This window comes from Lemur catta, chromosome 15 (genome assembly GCF_020740605.2).
Source record: "Lemur catta isolate mLemCat1 chromosome 15, mLemCat1.pri, whole genome shotgun sequence".
NCBI classification, from domain to species: Eukaryota; Metazoa; Chordata; class Mammalia; order Primates; family Lemuridae; genus Lemur; species Lemur catta.
The window spans coordinates 18,647,293-18,674,243 of NC_059142.1; the positions used below are offsets into that span (position 1 = coordinate 18,647,293).

Below are 26,951 nucleotides of genomic sequence, written 5' to 3' on the forward strand. Positions count from 1 at the left end.
AAGTGTAGAATTATTTTTTCTAGATCTGTGAAATATGTTGGTATTTTGATGGGGATTATATTGAATCTGTAAATTACTTTGGATAATATGGACATTTTTACAATGTTGATTCTACTGATCCATGAGCACGATATGTTTTTCCATTTGTTTGTGTCATCTGCCATTTCCTCAGTGTTTCACAGTTCTCTTTATAGAGATATTTCATGTCTTTGGTTAAGTATATTCCCAGGTATTTTATTTTCTTTGTAGCTATTGTGAATGGTATTGGGTCTCTGATTTGACTCTCAGCTTGACTGTTATTGGTGTATAGGAATGCTACTGATTTGTGTACATTGATTTTGTAATCTGAGACATTGTTGGATTTATCAATCCCAGGAGTCTCTTGGTGGAGTTTTTGGGGTTTTCTAGATATAAAACAATATCATCAGCAAAAAGTGATAGTTTGACCTCATCATTCCCAATTTGGATATCCTTTCTTTCTTTCTCTTGCCTGATTATTCTGACTAGGACCCCCAGCACTATGTTGAAGAGAAGTGGTGACACATGGGTTGGCACATTTGTCTTGCTTCAGTTCTTAGTAGGAATGCTTCCAACTTTTCCCCATTCAGTATTATGTTGGCTGTGGGTTTGTCATATACGGCTTTTATAATCTGGAGATATGTTCCTTCTATGCTTAGTTGGTTGAGGGTTTTTATTATGAAATGGTGCTAGTTTTGTCAAAGGATTTTTCTGCATCTATTGAAATAGTCATGTGGTCTTTGTTTTTGCTTCTGTTTATGTGGTGAATCACATTTACTGATTTATGTATGTTGAACCATCCTTGCATCTCTGGGATGAAGCCCACTTAGACACGGTGGATGTATGTATATATATATATATATATATATATGCTGTTGAATTCAGTTTATTAGTATTTTATTGAGGATTTTTGTATCTATATTCATAAGGGATATTGGTCTGTAGTTTTCTTTTTTTGTTGTATCCTTTACTGGCTTTGGTATGAAGGTGATATCAGCTTTGTTGAATGAGTTGGGGAGGATTCTCTCCTTCTTGATGTTATGAAATAATTTCTGCAGTATGGGCACCAGCTCTTCATTGTATTAATAGGTCTGGTAAAATTCAGCTGTGAATCCATTTGTTCCAGGGCTTTTTTTTTTGTTGGAAGCTTTCTTATTAACGTTTCAATCTTGTTGCTCGTTACTGGTCTGTTCAAGAGTTCTATTTCTCCCTGATTGATTCTTGGGAGATTGTGTGTTTCCAGGAATAGGCCCATTTCCTCTACTTTTTCCAGTTTGTGTGCCTAGAGATTTTCATACTGTTCCCAGGTGATATTTTGTGGTATCAGTTGTAATATTTCCTTTTTCATTTCTGATTAAGCTTATTTGGGTCCTTTCTCTTCTATTCCTGGTTAATCTAGCAAAAGGTTTATCAATTTTGTTTATCTTTTCAAAGAACCCACAAGGACTCACACAGATTCAAGGTGAAGGGATGGAAAACAATATTCCATGCAAATAGAACCCAAAAGAAAGCAGGTGTAGCCATTTTCATATCAAATAAAATGGACTTTAAATTAATAATAGTAAAGAAAGACAAAGATGGTAATTATGTAATGGTAAACAGAACAAATTCAACAAGAAGATGTAACATTAGTAAATATTTATGCACCTAACTAACACAAGAGTGCCCAGATTCATAAAGAAAAAACCCTACCAGAACTAAGAAAAGAGATAAACAGCAGCTTTGTAATTGCTGGGGATGTCAGCACCCCACTGACAGAACTGGACAGATCATCCAAGCAGAAAATACATAAACATTGGATGTAAATGGGATTCTAGAACAAATGGGCCTAACAGACATTTACAGAACACTTTACCCAACAACTACCGAATATACACTCTTTTCATCAGCATATGGAACATTCTCCAAGACTGATCCTATCTTAGGCCACAAAACATGTCTCAACAAATTTTAAAAAAATAGCAATCAGACCATGTATCTTCTGAGACCATAGTGGAATAAAACTAGAAATCAGCTCCAAGAGAAACACTCAATTCTACATGATGTCATGGAAACGAAACAATCTGCTGCTGAACTGGGTCAATAATGAAATTAAGATGGAAAACAAAAGATTCCTCAAACTGAATGACAAAGGGAACACGAGGTATCAAAATCCATGGGATTCAGCAAAAGCAATGCTAAGGGGAAAATTCATAGCCTTAAAATGCCTACATGAAAAAGACAGAAGGATCAGAAATCAATAATCTAATGACACATCTCAAGGAACTAGAAAAGGAAGAGCAAACCAAACCCAAAGCCAGAAGAAGAAAAGAAATAGCAAAGATCAGGGCAGAACTAAATGAAATGGGGGGGGAAATGCAAAGGATCAATGAAACAAAAAGGTATGTATATTTTTAGACACAATGCTACTACATACTTAATAGACTACTGTACATTATAAATGTAACCTTTATATGAACTAGGATATCAAAATAATTCATGTGACTCCCTTACTACAGTATTTGCTTTATTGCAGTGGAAGCCACAACATCTCCAAGGTATACCTATAGTTTACAACTCAATTATATAATTTATAAAATTATTTCACTAAATGTAGAACAAATTTTAGTTTGATAAAATTTATTATCCATGAATCTTATTAAAATTTTAAAACCATACACCAAGGATACAGATGATTAACTATACATCATATTTAGTGATTTTTCTTCAAAAGCCCAACCTTTCTTTTTCAATTTACAGCTTTACTGACATGTTATTTATATACCATAAAGTTTGCTATTATGTCCTTGGCTTATTTCTTTTATCAAATGTTAGGGTTTGCTTTTGTTTTTAATTCCAAATGAATTAATTCCTCTGAGATTTAAGTTCCTAAATACAGACTCTAAAATGTTAGTGAACAATTAGTTAATGTATAGGAAATTGTAGAGAAAACACAAGGACTATGAAAATCTTTTCCTACGTAGTTTACTAAGAGCTCTCTCCACTAATACCTACCAGGAAATACAGACAAATCTTTGGCCTTAAGCTATTCCATGACAACCTTAACCACTTAGGCCATATCCTAAACATACTTTTTTATTTTATTTTACTTACTTACTTACTTATTTACTTTATTTATTTATTTATTTATTTAGAGACAGAGTCTCACTCTGTTGCCCGGGCTAGAGTGAGTGCCGTGGCATCATCCTAGCTCACAGCAACCAGGAGCTACTCCATGACAACCTTAACCACTTAGGCCATATCCTAAACATAATTTTTTATTTTATTTTATTTACTTACTTACTTACTTACTTTACTTTACTTACTTACTTACTTTACTTACTTACTTACTTACTTACTTACTTACTTACTTACTTACTTACTTACTTTACTTACTTACTTACTTACTTATTTATTTATTTAGAGACAGAGTCTCACTCTGTTGCCCGGGCTAGAGTGAGTGCCGTGGCATCATCCTAGCTCACAGCAACCTCAAACTCCTGGACTCAAGCGATCCTTCTGCCTCAGCCTCCCGAGTAGCTGGGACTACAGGCAGGTGCCACCATGCCTGGCTAATTTTTTCTATATATATTTTTAGCTGTCCATATAATTTCTTTCTATTTTTTTTAGTAGAGACGGGGTCTTGCTCTTGCTCAGGCTGGTCTCGAACTCCTGAGCTCAAACAATCCGCCCGCCTCAGCCTCCCAGAGTGCTAGGATTATAGGCGTGAGCCACTGCGCCCGGACTATTTTATTTTTTTATTTCAGCATATTACGAACGAGGGTGCAAATGTTTAGGTTACATATATTGCCTTTGCCTCACCCGAGTCAGAGCTTAAAGCCTGTCCATCCCCCAGACAGTGTGCACTGCACCCTAAACATACTCTTAAAAAGCAACAGGAAATTCTAAAAATATAGGTCCTTGAGTCTATAACCAGAATTCTAGAGGTTTAGTAGGTATCGGTGGGGACTAGGAATCAGTTTTTTTTTTTTCTTGTTTTAGTTTTTTAAAGCTTTATCACTGATTAGACTATATTCTAAACACCTGGGAAAGTAGTGTAATAGAAAACTTTAAGAAATATTTTATACTATATTTAAGATCATATGCCTCCTATGTTGTATCACGAGACCCCCACAGAAAACAGCAAACTATGTCCACAGTGTTTTGTGTAAGATGTGTAAGAAATATTATAAAATGCTAAATTCAGAAAATCTGTTTTATACCTTCTGTCAAATTTGAATACCGTGGGAGGCAAACTCTTAAAAAAATTGTATTCCTCAACATAAAAACTTTTTTATGAAAAATATCAACATTAGATGTTAAAAGATGATAAGGTTACTGAAATCTTTGTTAGGTGTGATTAAACAGACTCCAACATAGCACAATAGTCAGCTTATGAAAAATAGTCCTAAAGTTGTTTTTACAGAATGATAATAAAATTATAATAAACTTATAATAAACGTTAGGATTATGTAAGATACCCAAATGATGGAACAATGATATAATCATAATAGTATAATATTATCACACCCATAGTACGATCATCACAAAAACAAGATTCACCATAAAATAAAAAGATTCCAGGACAGGCGCGGTGGCTCACGCCTGTAATCCTAGCACTCTGGGAGGCTGAGGCTGGTGGATCGGTTGAGCTCAGGAGTTTGATACCAGCCTGAGCAAGACCGAGACCCTGTCTCTACTAAAAATAGAAAGAAATTATATGAACAGCTAAAAATAATATATATAGAAAAATTAGCTGGGCATGGTGGTGCATGCCTGTAGTCCCAGCTACCCGGGAGGCTGAGGCAGGAGGATCACTTGAGCCCAGGAGTTTGAGGTTGCTGTGAGCTAGGCTGATGCCACGCCACTCTAGCCCAGGCAACAGAGTGAGACTCTGTCTCAAAAAAAAAAAAAAAAAAGTTCCCAAAAAGTTGGAAACGAAAATATTTAAAACTGATCCAGCAATTCCACTTCTGGGCATATACTCAAAAGAACTGAAAGTATGGACTTAAAGAAGTATTTGTACACCCATGTTCATGGCAGCATTATTCACAATAGGCAAGGAGTAGAAGCAACCCAAGTGTCCACTGATGGATGGTGCACATATAAATGTGGAGTTTGTATCTACGTATGCATAGATAGATAGATACATAGATATGTATGTATACCTATACAAAATGGGATATTTTGGGGCCTTACAAAGGAAGAAAATTTTGACACATGTTATATAACATAGATGAACTTTGAGGACATTATATGATATAAGCCAAAGGCTGGGCTCTATGGCTCATGCCTGTAATCCTAGCACTCTAGGAGGCAGAGACGGGAGGATTGCTTGAGGTCAGGGGTTCAACACCAGCCTGAGCAAGACTGAGACCCTGTCTCTACTAAGAAAAAAAAAAAAGAAAAAATTAGCTGGGCCACTAAAAATTAAAAAAAAATTAGCTGGGCATGGTGGTGCCTGCATGTAGTCCCAGCTACTCAGGAGGCTGAGGCAGAAAGATTGCTTGAGCCCAGGAGTTTGAGGTTGCTGTGAGCTAGGCTGATGCCATGGCACTGTAGCCTGGGCAACAGAGTTAGACCATGTCTCAAAAAAAAAAAAAAAAAAATACACACACACACACACACACACACACACATATATGATATAAGCTAGTCACAAAAGAATAAATACCGGATGATTCCACTTATAGGAAGTATCTAAAGTAATCAAATTAATACAGACAGAAAGTAGACTGGTGGTTGCTAGGGGCTGGGGTATCAGTGTTTTTAATGGGTACGGAGTTTCAGTTTTGCAAGATAAAAAGAATTCTGGTGATGGATGGTAGTAACAGTTACACAACAATGTGAATGTACTTCATTCCACACAATTGTATGCTTAAAAATGGTTAGGATAGGCTGGGCACGGTGGCTCACACCTGCAATCCTAGCACTCTGCAAGGCTAAGGCAAGAAGATTGCTTGAGGTCAGAAGTTTGAGAACAGAATGGGCAAAGGCAAGACCCCGTCTCTACTAAAGTAGGTAAAATTAGCCAGGCACAGCGATGCACACATGTAGTCCCCCTCTTACTGGGGAGGCTGAGACAGGAGGATTGCTTGAGCCCAGGAGTTTGAGGTTGCAGTAAACTATGAAGATGCTACTATACTCTAGCTGGGGCACAGAGCAAGACACTGCCTCAAAAAAAAAAAAAAAAAAAAAAGGTAAATTTTATATGCATTTTAACACAATTAAAAATAATAAAAAATTTTTAAAAATTAAAAACAGAATTCTAGATTTAAAAACTAGGCCAAGGCCAGGCACAGTGGCTCACGCCTATAATCTTAGCCTTCTGAGAGGTAGGAGGATTGCTTGAGGCCAGGACTTCAAGACCAGCCTGAGCAAGATCGAGACCCCTTCTCAACTAAAAATAGAAAAAATTAGCCAGTTGTGGTGGCTCTGGCCTGTAGTCCCAGCTACACAGGAGGCTGAGGGAGGAAGATCCCTTGAGTCCAGGAGTTGGACATTACAGTGAGCTATCATGATGCCACTACACTTTAGCCCAGGCAACAGAGCAAGACCCCATCTTAAGGAAAAAAAAAATTCATTTTTTGGTTTTTCGTATTGTTACCCATTGCCTGTGTAACTGAAGTTTGGATCTAAGTACATTGCCTACTGATTAAAGTTTATTTTAAACAGCCATTAAACAATTTCTAAACAATTTTAAAAGAAGATCATATCAAATATAATTTACTGTAGAGTACATCTTATTCTACTTTAATTTTTTAGAAACTGTTAGTCCTTCCAAGATAAACATAGAATAATATATAAAACCAGAGTTTTAAAAATTACAAGTAGGTGGCACACCTAGGGGAGCTTTTGGGATGCCAGTAATGTCCTGTTTATGGCTCTAGGTACTAGTTAAATGGGTACACCAGTTTGTGAAAGAAAATTCATTGAAATGTGCACTTAAGATTTGTATACTTTTCTTTATGTATGTTATACTTTAGGAAATTTCTAACCCCCCCAATTAAAATTAAAAAGTATGTCTTTCTCTAATATGCCAATAAGAATGTATACATTCATTCTAAGATAAATATTGTATAAGAAACAAAAAGACTATATACTTAACCTAATATGCCAACTTAATTCTAATATGCCAATAAGAATGTATATTTATTCTAAGATAAATATTGTACAAGCAAAACAAGACTATATACTTATTAACCTACCTCAGTAGACTGCTTTCCACTATAAGACATTTTCTTGATGGCCACCACTTCATTGGTACGCACATCTCGTGCCTAAAAAAGAAGAAAGGATCGTTGTAAAAATTAACAGATTAAATCTAGGCAATTATTTCTTTGAAAATAAAAGCACTTGTAAGCTACCATGTCAAAAAGGACATCAAAACTACTTTTAAAGAATATTTTAAAAATAACAACACTATACAGCAATATTTACAAAATTATCCTGGAGCTGGTACTTTGGAAAGAAAAATACAGCCAGTTTATACTTGAGTAATCTAGTTGAGAGGGCATATATAAAAATTTGAGTACTACTATTAACAAAGAGACAAAGTAAAACTAGCCTACACCAGTCTATGCTAATAAATTTTGACATCTCAGTGAAATGGAAAACAATTTTTCTAGGAAAGAATTACTAAAACTGATCTAAAGAAGAAACATGAGTAAAACAAACAATTTTGGAAGATTGAGTACCAGTGAATTTTAACACCTTTAAAATATTCTTCACTGGAAAATAATTTTACCAGGAGAATTTTCCAAAGTATAAGGGGCAAAAAAGGGAACACTATCTCATTAATTTTACTAAGTAAAACAGTGTAACTAAAATCTCACAAAGAGCACAAAATTGAAAGTTAGGTACCAATTTCATCAGTAAATATAGATAGGAAAACTCTAAAATTAAACCAAATTTTACAGGGCATTAAAAGAATCTTCCATGTGGATAAAATATACAATCACAGGAATGTAAAAGATTTGGAAACAAGGAAAACATTTCATAATTTACCACATTTCTTAAAAGTCAAAGGAGAAAAATAGATATAAATTCTCAATAAATGCTGAGAATGTAGGACGAGCCAAGGCCAAACTCTTAGAAAACCAAAACTAGAAAGTTAATTCTTGGGGGTAGGTGGGCAAGGGCAATATACATAACCTAAATTTTTGTACCCCCACAATATGCTGAAATAAGAATAAAAAAAAAAAGATAATTCCTCAACATGATAAATCGTATCTATTGAAAACTGCTAATCAGGATCAAGATAAGACTCCTAAAATGCTATCATAATGATTATTTAACGCTATTGTGGAAATTCTGAAAAATAAAAAATATAACAGAAACATGATATAGTTAACTCTTTCAAAAAGAAGGGCCAAACTCTTACTAAAAATGACAATACATATTAAGAAGATAAAAGACCACAGCAGAGAAATACTTAATATGAGCTTAGTAAAAGAGTCAGAACCATCTCAAATCATCTGTACAGGAACTTATTTTCAATTCAGGCTTTAATGAATTCCCAAATAAAATGTTCTAAAATTGGACCACAGTGATGGCTATAAAACTCATGTTTCCTAAAAATCATTGAAATGTACACTTAAAACTGATGGACTTATGGTAAAATTATACCTCACAAAACTTGTTTTTTAAAAAAAGGATAGCATCTGTAAACTACACTTCAATAGAGTTGCTTTAAAAAATTAAAAAAAAAAGAAGACAGCTCTTCGTCTGTGCTCTGCTAAATGGGTCCTAGGAAGAACTAATGACAATTCAATTTCAATGGCTGGTGGATTGGTTAATGAAAACTTGCAACCACTCACTGTAAAGGGTGAAGCAGATATATCCACATAAGTCCTGTTGGATGTGAATTTCTCTTTCTAAAATGTTCTCTACTTACTTGTCTGTGAGCCCTTGATTTTGATTAGTAGGTCTAAATAACTACATTCTTTTCTTTTATAACAGCTTTATTGAAATGTAATTCATACACCATATAATTCACCCATTTTAACATATACAATTCAATACATTTACAGGTATGTGCAACCACTACAACAGTAAATTTTAGAACATTTTTATCACCTGAAAAAGAAACTCTAAAATAACTAAAATGGTAAATTTTATATTATGTATATTTTACAATAAAAATTTTTTTCTCCATTAAAAAAAAAACCCATACTTTTTACCAATTATTCTCTTATCTCCTTAGCCTATCTTCCAGACCTAAGCAAAAACCTACTTTCTGTCTCTAGAGACTTGCCCATTTTGGACATTTCATATAAATGTAATCATAAAGATGGTCTTTTGTGATTGGCTTCTTTCACTCTGCATAATGTTTTCAAAGTTCATGACTAATGGCGTTGAGCATCTTTTCATGTGCTTCTTGGCCATTTGTATATCTTCTTTGGAGAAATGCTGATTCAGGTCCTTTGCCCTTTTTTAAAATTGGGTGTCTTTTTATTATATTATACTATCTTGATTAGGTTTATAGAAAATCTTAAAATTAGATGGTATGAGTTCAATGTTTAGTCTTTCAATTCATGAACATGATATAACTCTTCACTTATTTAGGTTTTGATTTCTTTTGTCAGTGTCTTACAGTTTTCAGCATACAAATCCTACAAATATTCTGTTGCATAATACCCAACTATTTCATTTCTGTGGTGCTATTATAAATAGCATTTTTAGTCTCAAATTCCTGTTGTTCATTGCTAACATACAGAAATATAACGGATTTTTGTATATTGCTCTTATATCTTATAACCTTTTTATACTCATCCATTAGTAATGTGAGTTCTTTTATAGACTGGGATTTTGCAAAGTAAACAATCATGTCTATGACATGGTAAATATGCAGATGAATTTTAAAAATTATTTTTTCTCTTAATTTCTTTAAAATATAAGCAAAAATTGTCTAATACAAAAATTACATTATATTATAATACAGGTTTATATTACATTATATTGTTTATATTACATTATATATTACATTATATTACAGGTTTATAATGTATGTAGATATAATACATATGACAAGAGTAGCATAATGGATATGGAGGGGGTAAATGATTTCTACATTTTACTTCAGGTGATATATAATAATACTAACAAATGAACTGAAAAGAGAATGGGATACTCTTCTATTCATAGAGACTAAGTAAAGTAATAGAAAAGTTTGCAAGACTGTTTACATAACAAAATACAGTGTAGAACAAAATCAAATAAGCTGTAACTAAAGAAGAACACAATAATACATGTCATCTATTCTCACTGCCAGAGAGAAAAAGAGTAAAGACAAAATTAGCTGTAGGCCTACAGACAAACTATATGCTATCAAGAGGAAAAGAGGAACAAAAATAAAGTAAATAGGAAAAAGAAAATACATACAATTAATTTTTTTTTTTTTTTTTTTTTTTGAGACAGAATCTGGCTCTGTCACCCCGGGTAGAGTACAGTGGCATCATCACAGCTCACTGCTACCTCAAACTCCTGGGCTCAAGCAATCCTCCTGCCACAGCCTCCCAAAGTGCTAGGATTACAGGCATGAGCCCCAGCACCCAGCCAGTTATAATATTTTTTAATTTAAGTGATCCCTGTCAATTAATGAAAATTCAGAGATATGTTATAAGAGCTCTTCCTCTACAAACTCTACAGACAAACATTGCACATTTAGTCCTATCACGGGGTGGGGATAAGAGAAAACATAACAGAAGAATGGGCACACCCACATGGGTTTATCCGATACCACAAAATACGAAGGTTAGTGACCTAGAAATGCATAGCAAAAAGATTCAATTCTCTATTACATTCAAACTTTCCTCATTTACATACTCAAGTTTCCCAGGCATCAAGACAAATAACAGAAAACACCTACGTTAAGCTGTTGCACCTTACTCCTCTATGCTTTCATTCAATTGTTCCTGGGATTATCCTAACCTGAACTTGAGTTTCCTGGCCTCCTAAGTCAGCATTTTTTTTTAAATTTCCCTACCTATATTTAATGATACCAATCTGTCAATACCAGATTGATGATTTAATGACACCAATCTTTACTTTATATACAGTAAACTTGGTATAACACAGTGAATGAACTCTTGTTATGCCTTCCTCTGGGTAAGAAGTCAGCAAATTTTTGTTTGTTTGGTTTGGTTTTTTCAGACACGGTCTCGCTCTGTTGCCCAGGCTAGAATACAGTGGTGTCATCACAGTTCACACTGTAACCTCTAACTCCTGGGCTCAAGCAAATCTTCTGCCTCAGCCTCCCAAGTAGCTGTGACTACATGTACACACCATCATGCCCAGCTAATTTTTCTATTTTTTGTAGAGACCTCTCATGCTCAGGCTGGTCTCAAACTCCTGGCCTCAACTGATCCTCCTGCCTCGGTTTCCCAAAGTGCTAGGATTATCGACATGAGCCACCACGCCCAGCCAGTAAACGTTTTCTCTGAAGGACAAGATTGTACACATTTTAGGCTTTGTAAGCCACATACAATCTCTGTGGCACATTGCTCTTTTTTTTTTCATTTTTCATTTTTTTACACCCCCTCCTTTTTAATGTAAAAATCATTCTTAGTTTGGGAGCTGAGTAAAAAACAGATCATAGGTTGGATTTGGTCCATGGGCTGTCATTTGCTGGCCCCTACTATAATCCTTGGCTATATTTGCCACATTTGCTTCGAAACTTTGTATCCAAACATACATACTGTTATCCTTAACATTATTATTATACAGGGTGTCCCAAAAGTCTCCACACAAAGGAAAAATTTTATAATGAATATTTTGTAAATAAAGGTACATTTAGCTACAATTTCCCATTTTCCCTGTGTATGGTGACTTTTGGGATACCCTGTATTAATAAAGAACCATTTTGAGAGTAGATATTCTGATCCTTGGTCCCAAAAAACTTCATATATCTCCTGAGAATATTAACATTCTAGGTATTCAACCCCCACTGCTAAATTTGACTGGCTTTAAAAAAAAAAATTAAAAAAAAGAACATTAACATTCTCTTGAATAACCACAGTACAATTATCAAATTTAAGAAATTTAGGCTGGGCGCGGTGGCTCATGCCTGTAATCCTAGCACTCTGGGAGGCTGAGGTGGGAGGATCGCTCGAGGTCAGGAGTTCAAGAGCAGCCTGAGCAAGAGCGAGACCCTGTCTCTATTAAAAATAGAAAGAAATTAGCTGCACAACTAAAAATATATAGAAAAAACTAGCTGGGCATGGTGGCACATGCCTGTAGTCCCAGCTGCTTGGGAGGCTGAGGCAGAAGGATTGCTTGAGTCCAAGAGTTTGAAGTTGCTGTGAGCTAGGCTGACACCACGGCACTCTAGCCCGGGCAACAGAGTGAGACTCTGTCTCAAAAAAAAAAAAAGAAAGAAAGAAAAAAGAAATTTGGCATTGATATAAAACTATTATCTAGTACATACATAGTCCATATTCAAATTTCATTAACAGTCTCAGTAATGCCCTCTATAGCCAAGGTCCCCAACCCCCGGCTGGTACCAAAGAGCTCTGGCGTCTGTGTCCCACCCCTTCATCCGTTACTTGTTAGGGGCCAGGTCAAAGAACTCTGAGCCACCCCATCCCCACCCCTGGAAAAAATGTCTTCCATGAAACAGGAAGCGGGAGGAGTCGCATAGCAGGAGGTGAGCGGTGAGCAGGGCAAAGCTTCATCTATACAGCCATTACCCATTGCTCTCCTGAGCTCCGCTTCCCCCACCACCACCCGCCCACTTCCCCTGCCTCCCGGTCTGTGGAAAAATTGCCTTCTATGAAACTGGTCCCTGGTGCCAAAAAGGCTGGGGATTGCTGCTATAGGAGTTTTTTCCAATCTAAGATCATACAATGTGCCTAACTTCTGGGTCTCTCCTAAACCAGCTCCTGATACCTGGCTTACAACAATCTGCTTTTGTCGCCCTGGTAGAACTTTATTTCTGGGACTATGAGACTTTCTCTCCCAACCACAGCTCTCTGAAATAATCCAGCCTGGGTAGGGCAATCTTAGCAACCGCTCCATAAAGAGGTGCAAGCAACAGAAAATCACTTCCTCTCCCTCCCTTCAATAAATCTGCTCCGTGGGTAAGGCACTATCTTGTCAGAAAATAAATACTCTTGATTCTATTCATTTAAACTTTAACTCTAAAATGTGTACTTACCTCTCCACCCTCACTGCCTCTAAACTAAGCTGTCAGCATTTCTTTCCTAAATTATTATGAAAGCACCCTAATCAGCCTCCCTTTTTTGATCTCTGACATTGCCGATCTTTCCTCCACATTGATGCAGGAGTGAACTTTCTATGTAACAAAAATATAATATTTCTGTTGTACTTCAGTAGTTCCCTCAAGACTTCAGAAGAAAGCCCATACTTCTTAGTATAATACAGGAGGTTCTTCAACACCCTTTCTTTTTTTTCTTTCTCCAATCACATCTTTAGTTCCCACCATACTCTTGATTCCAGACATACCCACTTGAGTCATACTCTTCAACAAAAACTACTGACAAAGTTCCGGATTTGGGATAATGCAATTTTATGGTTTTATTTTGAAAAATTTAAATCACTGATATTTTGCCAATATGGGACTTAATTTAGTCCCTTTAACCAAAGGAAAAAGACAATAAACATTATTTCTTCCACTTTACAGATCATATAGGCAGGTCTAAGGAAAACAGAAAAACCTACTGAAATTCTAAACTTGGCAATATAACAATGAAAGACCAGCTGCTCCAAAAAACCATATCTTTACAGAAGGATATATGAAAAGCTCATAGGTGTACAAATAATATCAAACATCTACCAAGGAAAATTTTACTTCTTAATTCTTGCCATGATGCTATGTTAAGACTATCCCTGAAGTCAAAACCAGCCATAAAAGCAGGCAATATATGTATAATAAGCATATAAAATTACTGGAAAACAACAAATACAGGTATGCCTTTAGGAACTAGAATCCTTGAGAGAAGACCAGTATATAAAAAGGAGTACCAAATTTACCCCAGTTTCATCTGTGAACTGTGGTAAAGGAAAATAAGATCCAATGAGGAAGGCTAAGGTAATAGAAGCCAGAGTCAGGGATGCCAAAGTTTCTGAGACTTAAAGGCACAATCTCAGAAAAGGGAGCTAACAAGCAGCAGCTCAAAAATCTACAAATTCTCCTTAATTAATTGGTCAATTCCTAAGTATTCATCTGCATGATAAGATTCCTAAAAGCCTAACAGAAAATAACAGCTGGAAGACTGAAGAGATAAACAGAGCTTTCAAAAGACACGAAATAATGGAGAGATGGAGGTTGGAATTCAAATCCCACCAAAATGATTGATTGAGCTTTGATATTATAATACCCCAGTTGGGATCCCAGAAGAGCCATGCTAAAGCATGGAGTAAGGGCCAAGGCAGAGAAGTGAGGGCAAAGTTGACATCAACTAGCCCTAATGAAGTCTAAAATCAAGCCTCAAGGTGATTAACCAAAATACCATCTGCCAAAAGAAAACATAATCATTTTTGAAGAAAAATAACATCACCCAGAGCCTCTACAAATTCTCCTCCACAGTAAAGAGCATCCAATCAAAAAGTATGAGGCATGCTAAAAAGTGGACCAAATACTGAAAAGCAAGAGGAAAAAACTGGAAATAAATACAGACCCATTAGAGATTCAGATATTGGGGTTAGCAGATAGAGGCTTTTAAAACAAATAGAATCAAATAGTTGCTTTAGAAGTAAAATGTGTGAGAAATATAGCCCAAAGAGCAGGAGAAAGATTACAGTTGGAATACTGTAAGGTTTTTACATTATTTAAGAAGTGGTAAAAATGTTAATATAACTATAATAAGTGAATATATATTATAATCTCTAGGGTAACTATTAAAAAATAAGAACATATAACTAAAAGGTTAATATGGTAAAAAAATAAATTAATCATATCTTTCTATTTTCTATTTTTTTGATGCTCTGACATCTAGAGATTTGCTGATTGCCACTCCCAGAGTTAGCTAATTCCTAGAGCTAGCAAATAACCATGTCTTTGATATATGCAAGCCAACCAATCCAGAGTCCATATCCCCAATCCAGAGTCCATACCCCTAACTACCTCTTTTATCAGGCTCTCACACTCTGGGAAACTCTCCCCTGCCCTCATCAACCTAGGGCAAGGTATCGGATAAATGGGGATAGTCCCTATACCACAGAGCCTGCTAAAATTATTTAAACTAGTCAATCCTAAAATTGCTTGCCCTGTCTTGCCTGTTTCCTCCTACAGAAATCACAATAAAGGCTCTTGCCCGTGTTTTTCCCTCACATCCTTTGCCTCCTGATCTACCCCATTATATCTCCATGTGGCCCCCTATGGTGGAGTGTGCATCTTTCTCTTGGGATCTGTAAGTATAACACACTATCTTTTCAACGGCAGTCGACTTCTTATCTATTGGCCTCACCATACCTGAATAGTAATAAAACCCGTATTTTACAGCTTGAACAACATGGTGAGAGAACCCATCATCTCTACAAAAAAAAAAGAAAGAAAGAAAGAAAGAAAAAGAAAACTTAGCTAGGCATAGTGGTGAGCCTGTAGTCCCAGCTACTCGAGAGGCTGAGGCAGGACGATCACTTTAGCCCAGGAGTTTGAGGTTACAGTGAGCTATGATGACACCACTGCACTCTAGCACGGGCAGTAGAGTGAGACCCTGTCTCAAAAAAACAAAAACAAAACAAAAAACATATTTTGACTGGGCATGGTGGCTCACACCTATAATCTTAGTACTTTGGGGAGTCCAACTGGGAGGACTGCTTGAAGCCAGGAGTTTGAGACCAGCCTGGGCAACAGAGCAAGACCCTGTCTCAAAAGAAAGGAAAAGAAAAGGCCAATCCTCAAATGGAATTTTGAGCGCCTCTGAAACAATCTTTAAAAAGTATAACAAAGTTGGAGGAACACAACTTCCTGATCTCAAACTTGCTACAAAGCAACAATAATCAAAACAGTGTGGTATTGACATAAAGACAGACAGACAGACAAATGAAATAAAACTATACAATATAGCCAATTTATGTGACAAGGATGCCAAGACCATTCAGTGGGGAAAGAATAGTCTTTTTAACAGATGGTACTGGGACAAAGAGATTGCCACATGCAAGCAAAAGAATGAAGTTGGACCTCGACCTCACACCATACACAAAAATTAACTCAAAATAGATCAATGACTTAAATATAAGAGCTAAAAACATAAAAATCTTAGGAAAAAACATGAGGATAAATCTTTACAACCTTAGATTTGGCAATGGATTTTTAGACATGACACCAAAAGCATGTACAGCATGAGAAAAAAACAGATAACCTGGACTTCATGAAAATTTAAAACTTGCATATCAAATGACATTATCAAGAAAGTGAAAAGATAAACTACAAAATGGAAGAAAATATTTGCAAGTCATGTATCCAGTAAGTATTTAATATACCAACCCCTACAAGTCAACAACAGACAACCTAAATATAAAAGTGAGCAAATGACTTCAATAGACATTTCTCCAAAGAAGATATACAAATGGCCCTTGAAAAGTTGCTCAACATCCATCAGTCATTAGGGAAATGCAAATCAAAACCAAAATGAGATATTACTTCACACCTAGGGATGGCTATAATCAAAATAACAGAAAATAACAGGCACTGTCAAGGATGTGGAAAAATTGTAACACTTGTACATTGCTGGTAGGAACAGAAATGGTGCAGCTGATATGGTGCAGTTTGGCAATTCCTCCAAAAGTTAAACATAGAATTATTGCAGAAACCTGAAATTCCACTCCTAGGTACTATACTCAAAATTGAAAACAGGGACTCAACCAGATACTTCACAACAATGTTCACTGCAGCATCATTCACAATAGTCAAAGTTGGAAATAACCTATGTGTCATTCAACAGATGAATGGATAAACAAATTATTTTATATACACAATGAAATATTATTCAGCTATAAAAAGGAATGAAATTCTGATACATGCTGCAGTATAGATGAAGCTCAAAACCACTGTGTTAAGTGATATAAGCTAGACACAAAAGGACAAATACTGTAGGATTCCAATTCTATGAAATAACTACAATAAGCAAATTCACAGAGAAAGAAAGTAGATTACAGGTTACCAGGGGCTGGAGGAAGGGCAAAACAGAGAGTTATTGCTAACGGATATAGAGTTTCTATTTGGGGTGATGAAAATGTTTAGAAGTAGATAGTAGTAATGGCTATATGCACAACACTGTGAATGTTAAAAATGGTTAAAATCGGGACTGCTGGCCTGCCAGCAGGATGGCACAGCCCCGCCAAAATGGTTAAAGTGGTCATTTTGATAATATTTTTTAGTGCATGAACACAAACACAAATATATGTATTAAAAAAATAGATAATCCTAGATATCCATAAGGCTAAGACTGACTCTGCTTGGGACTTGAGAGAAAAGTCAGTGTTCTACAATATTTAATTCTATAGCAATGCAAGTCATAAGACTCTTAAAAACTGTGTCCTAAAAATTCCAAGTAAGTAATGTGCATGTTAAAGTAAAATAATATTCTTTCTAAGTTTTTTTTAGTAATCCAAGAAGCTCAATAAATAAAACCACATACTTTCATATTTGGATCTTATACATACACACACACACACACACACACACACAAACTCTCCCCACCCCTCATGCAAGTGACTATAAAAGGGACTGTGGCCTATATCTCTTTATTCTTTTTTGTTCTGCCAGGAGTGGACATTAAGCAAACGTTGGTCACTGACATCAAATCAGGCCTTTAACACTTACAAAATACACTGCTCCAAAGCTTCCATGGCCAATTTCTCTGAGATCTGTGAAGAGCTTCTCTGGATCTTCTTTGAAGAAGAGCTCTGCAATTTCAGGGTCCTTCAGGCTGCCTGCTCTGTTAGTTGATGGCATCCTGCTGAGCAGTCAGCTGTCTGATTCTAATTTTATACTGCTATCCCAATCCTTGGTTCATCTGTATGAATGAAGCCACGTTGCCATAAACTACTGTAGAAAAATAAGAAAAGAAAAGTCAGGAAAGGCAAAAGCTGCTAAGAATAATCAGTTATTGACAGCATCTACAAAATTATCTCAGGCCTAGAATTTCATTGAAAAGGCAATGTGGATACTACTGCATAGCTCTTAAACCTGGCTCATCATCATAATCACCTGTGGAGCTTAAAAAAGAGAGATTCCTACTATATAGCACTTTCAAAAATTAGATAAGTCTTTATATCTTGGGAGGCTTTCTATATCAGTACTTAAAGTACTGATAAATTTATCTAATTCTGATGCAGTTAGCTCATCAGTAGAAGAGATAATATAACACAGAGACTATTAAAAAACTAAACAATAATCCAAGATGTATCCATAGTGTGTTTCTAACAGGAAATTTTCTTTTCCTTTCAGATACCCTATGCTAATGTATTAATCTACTCTAACAGACATTCCAAAGGAAAATGGAGTGGGAGAAAGTAATGAATTTAACCTAGACAACTGTTTCCCTATAAACCTGACTCACCTTAAAATGTGTCCTTTATCAACTCTGCTTCATTAGATAATCAGACATACAAATAACAAGTAAATTCCCTGGTGGTTCTGCTATCAATTCCTTTATATCAGATTATCCAATTTTAAAAATGGCTGTTGTAATTGAGAGGCTTCAGAACCCCCGGTTCTGGAATGACACTACCTGCATATGAATCCCAGCAACACTATTTACTTACAAGCTGAGAGAACTTGGGTAGTCTCATTTTCCTAATCTGTAAAATGGAAATAACAATCTACTTCACAGAGTAGTTGGAAGGGTTAAATGAGTTAATAAATGTAAGCACAGACTAGTACTCCAGCATAGTAAGCACTATAATAAAGTGTTAGCTATTGTTTCTTAATCTGCTTAAATTCATCAATTTAAAAAAACTCCCAAATTGATTCCATTAGACTTCTAAGAGAAAAAACTAGCTCCATCCAATTCTTCCCCTGCCTTTTATATGAGTATAACTTTTAAATAGATCTCATCTGTAGTGGAAAAACTGAACCAAATTTTAATTCTTCCTTCCTACAAAAACTTCTTTGTAACTATATGAAATACATTTATATGTCTTTTCTACCTCCCTAAATTAACACTACATTGCAATAAAAAGATATAAATTGCTAACCTGTATTCCAATTCTAATATACAGCCAAGGCCGTCCCATATCCTTTTACTAATTTCCCTGCACTAGAAGTTCCCTGGAACAAAGAATCTCAATCACAGTTCTTCCAAGAATACGTAACTATAGCAAAGTCACTGAACTTCTCATCCCTAAAATGAGTAGGTTGAACTAAATTACACATAAAGTATTAATATTCAATTAATCAACCTGTAAAAAAATTTTAAAATAAGCTTCAGTGTTAATTAAGACCTTATTTAAGAATTCCGAATGATCTTGTAATGATCTCATTACAAGAATTATTTTACATGAAAATTTTCTAACCAGTTCCATGATTTGCATCTTCTTCCTTATCTGCCTAATAAATTCCCACTCAAAAATCTTTAAGATTTAGATTAAAAGTCATGTTTGCAAAATTTTAACTCTATTAGGAAAAGTTGGTCACTCTCCATCCCCCAAAACATCTTGCAGCATTTACCATATTATATTGTAATTATTTTTCTCTCTTTCCTAGACAAGCAAGCATCATGTGTCTCATTCGTCTTTGTATCATCACTCTACCACCTCCCCCAACCCCCTACAGTTCATATTACATAAATATTTGTTGAAATAAAAGAATACACTTAATTCTCCTTTTCTATGCAACCCCTAAAAATGAATTCACTTCCACAAATATATACTGAACAAATAGTAAACATAAAACTATGATATGGAAAACCATTAAAGTTGATAGAAACAGAATAAATTCATAAGGATACCAACTTCCAGAAAATCAGAAAGACAAAAAATAATGAGGGAATTAGAATATTTGCTCTATCAAATACCAAAAGATGACACAAAACTTGCCATCGCAAGAGTAGAATACTACAAGAAGAAGGAAAAATAAATCAGTAATCTAAAAGGAAGTTCAGAAACAAACCCATGAATGTGTATCTTGGAATTTAGTATACAATTAGAGAAGGAATAAATATTTTTGGGAAAATTGATAATTCATTTGGAAAAATAAAGTTATATACCCATCACATACTATACATAAACATTACTGCTAAATGGCTAAAACAAAAAAGCATCTTAAATCAATGGAAAAAAAGTTGATTTGATAAAAGTATTTTGGGGAGAACCCAATAGCCATGTGGGAGAAAAATTAAATTATTCCTTTCCTCAAACGGAACATCAGAATTACATATAGATCAGATATGCAAATATAAAAATGAAACTATACAAGTACTAGAAGGAAACAGGAGTAAATTTCTCTCTAACCAGGGTGAGGAAACTTTTCTAATTATGCTCTAAATCCAAAGCAGTAAGGAAAAAGACTGATATATTTGATAATATAGAAAAGAAAACTTTAAAGGACCATGAAAAAAGACACCAAAAAAAAAAGATAAAAACTTGGTGGGCCAGGTGTGGTGGCTCACACCTGTAATCCTAGCACTTTGGGAGGCTGAGGCAGGAGGATTGCTTGAACCTAGAAGTGTGAGGTTACAGTGAGTTATGGTAATACCACTCCACTCTAGCCTGGGCAACAGACTGAGACCCTGATACCAAAAAAAAAAAAAAAAAAAAAAATATATATATATATATATATATATATAAAATACGACAAAATACAACAAACAGCTAAAAGCCCATAAATTTGACAACACAGATAAAAAGGACAAATTCTTTGATGGATATAAACTACCAAAACTCACTCAAGAAGAAACAGATAACCTGAATGTCATATGTATATTAAAGAAATCAAATTCATAGTTTAAAATATTCCCATATAGAAAAGTCCAGGCCTAGACAATTTCACTATAAATTCTATTAAACATTAAAGAAAAAAATAATACAAATTCTATATAAACTCTTCAAGTTTAGAAATGGGAATCTTCCCAATTCAGCTTATGAAGCCATCATTACACTAGTATCAAAAAAAAAACCCCAAGAACACTACAAAAAAAATGAAGATTTCTGACCAATATCCCTCATCTCTACAAAAGCTAAAATCTTCAACAAAATATCAGCAAATCAAATCCAGCAATATATAAAAATGATACTACATCACAACCAAGTAGAATTTATACCAGAAATGCAAGGCTGATTCAACATCAGCAAATCATTGTAATTCTCCATTCTAAACAGACTAAAACACATGATCATATAAATAGACACAGACAAACTGACAAATACAACATTCATTCATGATAACAATTCTCAAACTAGGCATAGAAGGAATATTCTTAACCTGTTAAGGGTATCTACAAAAAACCTGCAGCTAACATCATCCTTAAGCTTGAAGACTGAAAACTTTCCCCTAAAGATTAGAAATAAGGGAAGAATGTTCACTCTAATCCTTCCTAATCAACACTGTACTAGAAATTCTAGTGTAAAAGACAAGAAAAAGAACTAAAAGGCATATATAATACAAAGAAAACTGTCTCTACTTACTGACTTATTGTGCACATAAAAAATTCCAAAGAATGTACAAAATAGCAAGAGGAAAATGGAATATTTAAGACATAAGTCTAACAATATGTGAATAGAATTTATGTAATAAGAATAAAACCCTGAAGAAAGAAATCAAAGTTAACCTTTCTAAATGGAGAGATGTACCATGTTTGTGGACTAAAAATAGTTATGAAGCAATTCTTCCGCAATTGATCCAAGAAGTCAATGATTCATAGATGTAACACAATCTCTAAGTCCAACAGGATTTTTTGCAGATATCAACAAACTGATTCTAAAATGCATATGAAAAGGCAAAAGATCCAAAGTAGACAAAATAATTTTTTTAAAAAAGAATAAAGTTGAAGGACTTACACTGGCTGATTTCAAGACTTAACAAAAAGCTACAAATAATCAAGATAATGTGGTACTGAATGAAAGAACAGCATAGTCCAGTGAAACAACACAGAAGTCCAGAAATAGACCATACAAATATGATCAACTGATTTTTAATAAAAGTGCAATAAAGATAATCTTTTGATAAATGGTGCTGTAGCAATTGGACAACCATACATATAAAAATGAATTTTGATTCACATCTCACACTTTATAGAGAAATTAACTAAAAATGGTTTACATATCTGACATAAAAGGTTAACACTATAAATGTTTAGAAGAAAACACAGGAGAAAATCTTTCTAACTTTGGGTTAGGCAAAGAGTTTTTAGATATGATACCAAAAGTGTGATCCATAAAAGGCACAACTGCTAATTTGGACTTCATCAAAATTGAAAACTAATGCATTGGCAAAGTTTAAATGATATTGTTAAAAGAATGAAGCCAAGCCAGAGACTGGAAGAAAATATTTTCAAATCACGTATCTGAGAAAGGATTTGTATCCGGAATATATAAAGAACTCTCAAAGCTCAATAATAGAGTCTAGTGATGCACACTTGGGTGATAAAACCATAAAGAAACATCCAGAAGTAATATAAATGTTAGGATAGTGGTTAATTTAGGGAAAAGGGAGGAGGGCTTATGACTAGGGTGAGACACACAGAATAAATTCTGGAGTGGCTGCAAAGTTCTATTTCTTGCCCTAGTTAGTGGTTACAAGGGTATTACTGACTTATAAAAGTTCATTAAGTTATATATTTGTTTAATGTATTTTCTGTATCTGTTTGATTTTGTAATAAAAAGATTTAAGAAAAACAAAAAAGTTGTAGACACAATATAGTACCAATAATATAAAATAATTTGCAGAGAAAAGAGGGCAATATACCAAAATGTTAAGGATTATTTTTAGGTAGTTACCACCAACATTATGGCCAATATTCACAAGTCTATATTTTCCTTATGTTCCAAATTTTAAATAATAATATGTTTAATTTGTACAACATTTATGCATATTGTTTAGACTGTCAGATGACAGAACAAACAAAAACTAAAATGTATAAAAATATGAGAACTCCAAAGAAGTTAGAGATCCATGAAATACACCATTAAAACACTGTTAGGCTAGAAGAATTAAAAGTATCTAGTGCACAACTGCTTCTTTTCTATAAACTCAAATTGCCAAAAGTACTTTATTTTAAAAATTAGCACCATCCTGGTTGCCCTGGACCCATTCAGAATATTACTACAACATAGTCATCAATGTAAACTGACAAAGAAAAGTCCTGTCCATTTTAAATACCTGTCGTGAAAAACTACAGGGGGAAAAAAAAGCATAGAGGAGCTTTCACAGTACCTCTAATCATAAACTCCATAACTCTTCTAGTCTGCTCAACACACATACATGAATACCCAACAAAATACAGGACTAATACAAGTTGATAAACTAGAGATGAGGCTTAAAAGATATAAATATTTGTAACAAGTTCTTAAAGGTCCTATGAGACTACACATATAATCTTTTTCTAAAAAAAAAGGCTATTAGATTACATTTTTAACATATCTAATCTGTTCTTAGGGGAAAATATCATTAAAGTAACTTACTATTTCCTTCCTACTAAAGAGAACAATAAAAAGAAATTAACAAGCAAATAAACAACCAATGAGATCTAATTTGTTTTTGGTTCCACAAAAATAGACCAGAGAAGCCTATCATTTATTAGGCTATTTACAGTTGAAAATGTAAAAGGCATACATAATTTGTGTGGGTGGTGTCACTTTGTTCGATCCTAAACCATACATCTCCAAGAGAGCTGATGAAACAGGAACAAAAACCTAATATAATTTATTTAAAAATCTCAGACCAAAATGGGATTTTCAAAATTAAGTAACGCCTCCACATTTGCAAAACATACTCAAATAATTGACAATAACATCAGTCAAAAGCAACAAAAAGAAAATGGGGGAAGGGTACTGATAATCACAACACATTCAGTATTACTTGAGGAATGCTCCTTGGATCAACAGTGATGATGTCATGGTATTCCATCTTTTAAGAACCTTCAGATTTTCACAAAAAGGACATTGTTGGTCCTAAGCAACTGATTTAATATTATAAAGCCCTTTTCCCTACATCTGTTAATCAGAGTTCAGGCTTAGAACAGCCAACTTAGTCAAATGTTCAGTCCCTTCAGAGAAAGAAAAATTGCCTCTTAACACAGAATTGGCAGAGATTATATTATCTACTACATCCTCCCTTGACAGATAGATACACACACACACAAGTACGTCACTATACCAATAACTAGAATTATAAATAAAGGTGAGAAATGTCAATAAGAATTTGACATTGCACGACTCATCAGGCTTAATCTACACAGAACTGATTTGACACTTGTTTCAACCTACTTATAAATATTATATGTAATTACAAAAGTTTGGGGTTGAAAGAAATTAAGAGATTATTTGGTTCCAAAAGGTCAAGTGTGTTTTCTCAAAATCACATAGCAGGCCAGGCCTGGTGGCTCACTCTAGTAATCCTAGCACTTTGGAAGGTTGAGAAGGGAGAAGGGCTTGAAGCCAGGAGTTCAAGACCAACCTCAGCAAAAGCGAGACCCGTCTTTACTAAAAATAGAAAAATTAGCTGGGTGCAGTGGTGTGCACCTGTAGTCCCAGCTATTCTGGAACCTGAGGCAGGAGGATCTCTTGAGCCCAAGAGTTTGGAGCTGCAGTGAGCTATGCTGATGCCGCTGCACTTCAGCCTAGATGACAGAATGAGACCCTGTCTCAAAAAAAGAAGAAATACCTGAAATACCCTACCCTTGAAGTTTTCACAAAACGTCAACTGAAATTAATTCCTTCCTATTATATTTTGTATCTCTATTTTAACACTTATTTTATCTATATCATATTCTAGTTGTTTAAGTGCGTAGGCCCCTCCAAAGAACCTGACAGTTTCACAGCAGCCAGTCAAAAAATTGTTTGATGAATGACTATCTAAATATCCTATTATTTCATTTATTTTTAAGCCTCATTATATACTCTAACAAGTTTAGGAAAGGGTGAATATTCTTTAAGTTCTGGTTCCAATTATAAAAACAGACATGATTCATTTTTTTAAAAATAAAAAATAATTTAGTAGTATACAACCATTATTTCCACATAGACTGCATTTTAAAGTTCACATTTAACAATCTCCTTTCTACACAGTATTACTCATCTTAATTACTTGAATCACACTGAACATGTACTCTAAGGTAAAATTTTTCTCTATGTTAAAATTTAAATTTGCGATTACTTTCCCAAGATCAAAACTAATCACTCCTATTAAACTGTTTTGTTTTGAAATATAGCCATGTCCCAAGGAATTATATAAACCTTATAAAGCTAAAATTTATACATGGTAATAGAATTTGTATCATTATCTATGCAGAGGAGGGAGTCAAATATTACACACTATTTTGCACAGAGTCAGTTCTGCTATAACACTTACTTTGAAAACAATTTTAGCATAATGCAAATTACCCATTTAATTATGTTCAATTTCATCCCTTAGAAACCACTAGATGAATGCAGAAAACTGCACCCAGCTAAACTAAATAAACTAAAGTGTATTAACTGTACTTTCTTATTTTCTGTATTGTTGATGTTCTGGCATCTGGAGCCTTGCTGAACAGGAAGAGACTACCCCCCCCAGGGCTAGCCAATTCTTATAGATAGCAAACAACTCACCTGGGAGAGCACCTTTCATATGTAAACCAAACAATCCCAAACTGATACTCACCAACTATCTCCTTTACCTAGCTCTTTATCTAGCCTGCCTTAAGCATCCCAAGGCCAAGTGCCAGTCAACCCGGTGCAGCCCCTATATTCCAGGGTCCACTGAAATTACTGAAACTAGCCAATCCTAAACCTGCTTAATCTGCTTCACCTATTCCTTCCTACAGAAACCACAATAACCGCTCTTGCCACATTTTCCCCTAGCTAGCTCTTGTCTTCTGACTGACGCTAGTGCTTTCTCATGTGGTCCTACATGACTTGGTATGCTCCCTCCTCTCGGAAGTTTGCGTAACAAACTATCTTCAATGGCAGTTTTCTCCTGGTCTGTTGGCCTCATTACAACTGAATAATAAAACCTACATTTTAAAACACCAGGCCACATAATACACAAAACACACACATATAAAAGCAAGCATACCTTAAATATGTATCAGCTACCTCAGTTCATTGTGTTTTACATACTCATTACATCCAATGTTACAATTTTCCATCTGATTTCAGATAACCTGTCTTCCACCACTTCACAGTAACTCATAAGCTACAACTCTCCCTACATCCACTTCCACAAGCAAACTCTGAAGGTCTCTTTCAAGGTAAAGTGTAATATTTATAGTAGTATTTATGTATTTATTAATCATTTAACATGTGTAAAACATGCTATCATTTTTATTATTAAGTTCTTATCTTTTTTATAATGTGTCACTGGTGAATTTTTGAGTGTTGCTCCTAACCCTATTTTCCCCAAAAGCTCTGTGAGTTTTTACTACATAATTTTGTATAACATGGTGATTTTTATGACATGTCATGTAATAGCAGAACTGACTATGCCTACACTGTATCTGAGGTTCAGTACTATTCTTTAATTGATATAGTGATTCTGTGGCTGTGTACTTTTCCTCCAATTATATTGTAAATTCCTTAATAGTAAGGTATCAATCATATACTTCTCTGGGATATAGTAATAAATATTAATTCACTACTTAATCCAATAACTGTTCTACATACTTTTAAGTGAGGTTCATTGAGGTAATTTATATTCACTAAAATTCAACCATTTTAAATGTACAGTTTGATAACTTTTGATATAAGTATATACAGGATTGATACTACCACCAGAATCAAGAATATTTCCATCATCCCAAAAAGTTCCCATAGCCCTTGATCCAATTTCTCTCATTACACTTTTTGTCTTT

At 34.7% G+C, this 26,951-nt stretch overlaps 1 protein-coding gene across 1 annotated transcript in view; it reads right to left on the bottom strand.

Moving 5' to 3' along the window:
* Nucleotides 1-26,951, bottom strand: part of TAOK1 (TAO kinase 1) — a 130,518-nt gene that overhangs the window by 60,659 nt on the left and 42,908 nt on the right. Inside the window, exons 2-3 of the mRNA XM_045525309.1 lie at nt 17,786-18,010; nt 7,206-7,277 (exon numbers count right to left, since the gene is read on the bottom strand). Coding sequence (XP_045381265.1) covers nt 7,206-7,277; nt 17,786-17,917 — 204 coding nt within the window. The 5' untranslated portion in view covers nt 17,918-18,010. The remainder of the gene's footprint in view (nt 1-7,205; nt 7,278-17,785; nt 18,011-26,951) is intronic.